The sequence below is a fragment of the Phaseolus vulgaris genome, chromosome 11, assembly GCF_051622355.1.
Source record: "Phaseolus vulgaris cultivar YP4 chromosome 11, ASM5162235v1, whole genome shotgun sequence".
Taxonomy (NCBI): Eukaryota; Viridiplantae; Streptophyta; class Magnoliopsida; order Fabales; family Fabaceae; genus Phaseolus; species Phaseolus vulgaris.
The window spans coordinates 23401835-23408342 of record NC_143508.1 but is presented as its reverse complement, the minus strand read 5'-3'; the positions used below and the strand labels follow the sequence as shown (position 1 = coordinate 23408342).

Sequence of the window (6508 nt, the reverse complement as noted above, 5' to 3'; positions counted from 1 at the left end):
AGCTCTTCCAGATCTGCTGCGTGCTGCCCTTTCTCGTGTGAAGTCGCCACCATGTCATCTACGTAGGCCTGCACGTTCCTTCCCAGCATGGTTGCAAGGACCTTGTCCATCAGCCTCTGGTAGGTGGCGCCTGCATACTTCAACCCAAATGGCATCACTTTGTAATAGTAACTATTCGTCTCCGTCATGAACGCCGTTTTGCTCTCATCCCTGGGATGCATCTTGATCTGATTGTAACCTGAGAATGCATCCAAGAAACTCAACATCTTGCAGCCCGAGGCGCTATCCACTAATGCTTCGATGTTGGGCAGTGGGTACGAGTCTTTGGGTTATGCCTTGTTCAGATCTGTGAAGTCAACGCACATCCTCCATTTCCCATTTGCCTTCTTCGCTAGAACTACGTTGGCCAGCCACTCAGGGTATTGTATCTCTCTGATGTGCCCAGCGCTTAGCAGTTTCTGCGTCTCTTCCTTCACGATGAGGCATCGTTCTTCTTTGAACTTCCTCATTCTTTGTCACACTGGGCGAACCTTGGCGTCCATGGTAAGATGGTGACACAAAAAATCTGGGTCGATGCCTGACATGTCCGCCACAGTCCACGCGAATGCATCTAGGTGGCGCGAGATCACCGCAGCTACCTCTTCTCGTTCTTCCAAGCTCTAGAAGCGTCCTAATTTGAACACCTTACCCCCTATCTGTCTTTCCACCACGTTGTCTACTGGTTGGGGTTGCTCACTTTGCACGTTCTCTGAGCGGGATTCATTCATCGAGTCCTCTTCTATAGGCGTCGCCCTATCGGATGCATCGGGCATCGCCTCCTCTGACTCTTCTTCTGTGGGCGAGGCCTCTCCGTATACTTCTTCCATTGGCGAGGCGTCACCGTATCTCTCTTCTGTGTATGCATCTTCTATAGGCGTCGCCCTTGCAAGTATGGCCTCGACAGGCGTGGACTTTGCGGGCGTCGCCTCTTGCACTAGTTCTAACTCTACTTGCAAATCTGAAACTGGTGGTCGTTCTATCACCATGATCACGCCTCTCTTCGTCTTCAGGCTATTTTCATAGCACTTACGGGCCTCTTCCTGATCTGACTTGATTACGATTACTTTTCCAGTAAGATCTGGTAGCTTCATCTTCATGTGGCGTGTGGAGGACACTGCCTTTCATCTGTTCAAGGCAGGTCTGCCTAACAAGATGTTGTAGGCTGAGTTGGCGTTAACCACCAAGTACCGGATCCTCTCGGTGCGCGACGCCGCTCCATTAGTGAACTTCGTCCTCAGTTCCAGGTAACCACGTACCTCCACTGGGTTATCTGCAAACCCATACAAGCATCCAGTATAGGGTCTCAGCAGGTCGGTTGTTGAAGGTCAACCAAAACATGACGTCTGCAGAACTGCCCTGGTCGACGAGAACCCTATGTACCTTTCTTCCCGCTGTGACTATTGAAATGACCACGAGGTCATTATCGTGTGGGATGACATCCCGCAGGTCAGCCCTTGTGAAAACGAGGTCTGACTCCCATGGGTCATCCGGAAATTCCTCAGCAACTGAACTTACTGACCTCACATATTTCTTACGTTGAGAGGCGGTGGGTCCTCCTCCAGAAAAGCCGCCAGAAATGGTGTGTACTTCTCCGTGAGTCGGCATTTCGTGCGCTTGACCTTCCTCTGGTGTCGCCGTGGCTGTGGTTGTAGTAGACCCAGCGAGATAATCTTTTAGGAAACCATTCTTCACAAGCTCATCCAACTGATAGCCCAGCGCTAAGCAGTTGTTTATATGGTGCCCAAACGCTTCGTGAAATTCGCACCATGATTCTTTGTGAGGTCCCAGCACTTTGTCAGACTTCATCGGTGGCCTCAACCTGTCAGCTATGTTGGGCACAACGATGAGATCTTTAAGTTCCACCAAAAAATTGTGCCTTAGAGGTCTATTTCCCTCTCTCCTTCCTTCTACTCGACCCCTAGGCTGGGTCTTCCTTGCCTCGTAGGTGCTCTTCTTGTCTTGGTTCTTTCTTTCTGTGGAGGCTTCATGGACCCTAGCAGGTTGTGTGCGAATTTGCGCTTTTGGGCGTGTGGGTGAAGCAATTGTGCACTTCTCGTATGCCTCACCCTTAGAGGCAATATGTTCTACCGCCCGACGCCTTACTTCAGCAAAAGTCTTGGGGCGGCTGCGATAGAGTGACTTGCTGAAAGACCCAGGACACACCCCTTTCCTGAATGCGTACACGATCATGGGTTCGTTTGTGGTACCCACCTTCACCACCTGCGCCCTGAAGCGACTTACGTACTCTTTCAGGGTCTCACCTTGATACTGCTTCACGTCGAATAGGTCGTATGAAACTAGGGGTGGGGCCCTCTTGGCTAGATACTGCTCTCTGAATAGCCGCGAGAGCTGTGTGAAAGACATGATGTGACCCTCTGGGAGGCTGATGCACCAATCCATGGCCATCCCAGTCAAAGTGCTCATAAAGAGCTTGCACCTTACGGCATCAGAACTGCCTACCCGCATCATCTGTGTGTGGAATGCAGTGAGGTGCGCCTCAGGGTCCTCCATCCCTGTGAAGGTTACTTTGGGCCCCGTGAATGTGTTGGGGAGTGCTGTCTCTAGGATCGCCTGTGAGAATGGTGTAGAGAATTGTTCCCGCCGGTTGATCTGGGTCGTCTTTATGCGTGGCTTGTCCTCACGAGCTAGGGCACCTTCGTTCTGCTCTGTCTCTGAGTACCTGAAAAGAAGTGAATAAAGGGGCGCCCTCGCGGCCGTTTGCACTCTGACGATCAAGTCAGCTAGCGAGAAACATCAAAGGTGACGCACCGTCGGGTAGGACACTGTGACTGAATGCTCTGAGGGTGGTCGAAAAATATACTCAATGACCAAAGTTGTGCTGCCCTAATCGCTTTGTGCACACAGTGGGTGCGCAGCTAAGACAACTAGGGTTTGTGCTCTGTGTAACGCTACGAGAATTAGGTCAAAACTCGGATTCCTTTCAAATGTCCCAAGGCCCCCTTTTATACAACTTCTACATTTAAAGCGCGTTAAAGCGCATTGAAAGCGTACAAAAATATTCCTTGGAACGTTCGAATCTTAACTGAATTAACGCGTACCTTAGCGAACTTTTAGGAAAGCCTTGATGTTTTCAGCGCTTATTTCCACGTGTTCTTCTGACTTGATCGCGAATCTTCGTGGAGGGCCCTACAGCGCCATAACCCAACTTAGGGTTAATCCATCGTGCAAACCCTCCTTTCTCGAAGTGCACTAGGCGCAAGGGGGTGACTTTTTGGGTGCCAACTCATGCGCCCCAACTTCTAGTCACTCACCTTGGGAGTGTATCTACCTTTCTCTCGTACCATGCACGTGGTTCTCCCTTGGGCGTGGCCCTCTCGTGGGTCGTATCTGTCCTAGGGTTTCCCAGCGGTGGCGTGGGTACTTCACGAGTTAGGTTACTCCCTACTAGTACTAGGATCGTGGCCTTGAAGCCACCTTTTTCATTCTCTTTGTCGCCATTCTGAGCTGTCAAGGAGGCCCGAGCCCTCCTTCTAATGTCTTGACTCAGCTATTGTCTTATCTTGGCGACGCCTTTACCTGGCGATGCCCCAAGCGGTCAACCTGTTGACTTCCTTTCCCTTCTGTGGGGCCCTCGAGCGATCCCACTATGTGTTGACTTTGACTTTGACTTTTGGTCAACGCCCGGGGATGGGACGATACACAAGCCCCCCAGTTTTGAGCTGATAACTTGTTTTCAGCAAAAAGACTAAGCCCTTGCCCTATTGTCCACGTGGTATTCTGATGACGTGTCATTCTCTGATCAGTTGACTTGACATTCTCAACTGACGTGACATTCTCTATACGGCTAATGTGACGTACCTTCGAGTGCTCTGATGATGTGACACTCTTTGAGCGAGAAAGGTGACGCTTTGGGTCTTGCTCTAATCTCGTCACACATGGCTCAATCGCACGGTCAACGCTTGGTGCTCTTTTCGCTTCAAGTTAGCGCTTAATCCTTCGACACGTGGTGCGATCCAGCGGCTGAGGGTGCGCTTCGTTAGCGCTTCTTGAGTTAACGTTATAACTTTTGAAAACGCGCGCTCGAGTCACTGTTTCATCACCCTTCGTATTTCCTTGCACTGTTCATCTTCTCACAGTCTTCTCTGCGATTTCTGCTTTCTCCCTACGCGTTCTCTCTTTTTACCAACCAAACACTCAAAGGTATGATTTTTCTTCTCTGCTTATTCTTGCCCATTACTGCATTAATCTCGTATCTGCCTGGGTCTGTTTATGATTTTGCATCTCCCGTATGCCCTTTTCCATTTCCCTGTTCCTTCCTCCTTGGACTTCTCGTGGGTAGGGGCTTTCTTAGGGTTTCTCTCCCCTTTTCTTCCTTACCTTACTTGCTAAACCTTTTTCTTCCTTACCTTACTTGCTAAACCCTTTTCTCTTCTTCATTCTTCAATTTCTTCATCAATGGCACATACCAAAATGACGACCAACCCTCCACCCCCAAGAGTCAACCATAGGGCCCTTTACCCATGGGCTCCAGTCAAACTGCTTGACGAGCACTCGAGCTTGGTCTCTACGAGAGCTTGGAGGGATCATGTAGGAGAGCCAAGCACCTACGATCATCGTGCATTCGCAAAAAGGCATGATGACGACATCGCAGTGCTCCCTTGAACCTTAAGGGAGCCCGTGTGCGGGGATGAGCGGGCCAACAACGGGGTCCCCTTCTTCTACTTCTATCAAGTGGTCTTTAAACGTATAGGGATGCGCTTGCCCTTCTCCAGGTATGAGAGGGAATTGCTAACGAAAATCAACATTGCCCCAGCCCAACTGCACCCCAACGGCTGGGCCTTTGTCAAGGCCTTTGTCGTATTGTGCGGGTTCTTCGGGTGTGCACCCTCTGTCGACATCTTCCTGCATTTCTTCGAAGTGAAGAAACAGGGGAAGAGCCTTTGGGTGAGTCTCAACAATATCCCTGGAAGGGTGTCCTGCTGACTCTATTCCAGCAATCCTTCAAGGGGTGGAAAGGCAAATTCTTCAAGGTTTGCTGCTCCGACTACGACCCCTCCGCCCTCGACGACTTTCCTCTGTACTGGGTGAAGGAGGTAAAGACCGTGAAGCCCAAGTCGCTGGACGAATTGCCCTCGAGCGATCGAGAGGCTTGTCAAATTTTGACTAGCGTGGGGGGCTTTGACACCGCCACCCTGATAAGTTTAGAGTTCAATGCCGAAGCTCTAGCACAATACATAAGTATGAGAGCTGCCCTCCATAACCTTCTATTCCCTGCTTCTGCCGGATATTTGTTTGATGCATGATTTATATGCTCATTTGTGTTTCAACTTTTAGCTTGTGCCTGACCTCCACTATGTTTGTCTCTTTGGTGCAGATTCTAAAATGGATTCTGCAACACGAGCTGATTTGGCTCGGTCCTTGAAGGCTCGTCTTAGCGCGCAGTCTACAAAGGGCGATGCTTCCAACACCTCCCCCCTTAAGTCCAATCCATCACCACCATCCCTACCATCTCATTCCACCGAAACACCTGATTCCCCCCATTCCCGCCAAACACCAAATTCCCCCCTCACATCACAAACACCTTCCTCAGCCCAAACACCCCACTCTCCTCCAACACTTCAAACACCTTCCTCACCTCTTCCCATTGCTGCAGTCCCACTGGATGCAGCTAGTGCTCCCACCATAGCTCCTCCCGACAAAGGCAAGAGGATGCTTGTCGTGTCTTCCGAGGACGGCGACTCGGATGTGGGGCCTGCTTACAAAAGAAGGAGGACCAATCGAGTCGTCTGCTCGCGCTCTTCTTCGCCTCCACACCGGGGATCCATGAGGGACAACCCCCCTAGCGCCACATCTCCCCCATGCCAAACAGTCCAAGATGAAGGGGTGGTGGAGTATATGCCTTCATCAGTACCAATACCAGCGCCAACCCCAACATCAACAACAACTCCAACACCAACCGCCCCAATAACCACCCCAGGACTTATAACAACTCCCCCTCCCATCATGCAGCTGATGAGGGGCTTTAACGATAAGGTGTCGCCAGGCGAACCTTTCGGGGCGGCACGGTCAGAGGGCATGCCTTACTACTTAGGTGCCTTCTTGGTCGTTGCCCTTGAGTGGCGCGCCCAGGCGAAGTTTAAAGCTGTTGAGGCGCGCACGTTCCAAACCCTTCAACAGGAAGTGGCTGCCATGAAGGAAGAGAAGGAGAACTTGTGCCGAAGCTGGGCGTGCTAGGAGGAGGTCTACAAAGCCTCCTTGAGAGATGCCCGACAGTCCAACGCTGAAGCCTGCAAACTGCTCACTGAGCTCCTTGAGCAGGTAACCTCTCTTCAGTCCAAGATCGTCGCCCTTGAAGCGGCGATGCGAACCTCCGAGGCACAACAGAAACTGCTTGCTGATCAATGTGCTGCCCGGGGGCAATCGCTGGAGAAGAACGAGGGGGAGCTAGCTGAGAAGATGGAAAAGCTCAACCTTCTCCAAACTGAGCACAATCAATTTCAAACTAAAC

At 51.1% G+C, this 6508-nt stretch overlaps 1 protein-coding gene across 1 annotated transcript; it reads right to left on the bottom strand.

Annotated features, from left to right (window-relative positions):
- Positions 1–1305: 1305 nt before the first annotated feature.
- Positions 1306–2229, bottom strand: LOC137838226 (uncharacterized). Its single transcript, XM_068647483.2, has one exon. The coding sequence runs from the start codon at positions 2227–2229 to the stop codon at positions 1306–1308; it is 924 nt and encodes a 307-aa protein (XP_068503584.2).
- Between the last annotated feature and the right edge of the window lie 4279 nt (positions 2230–6508).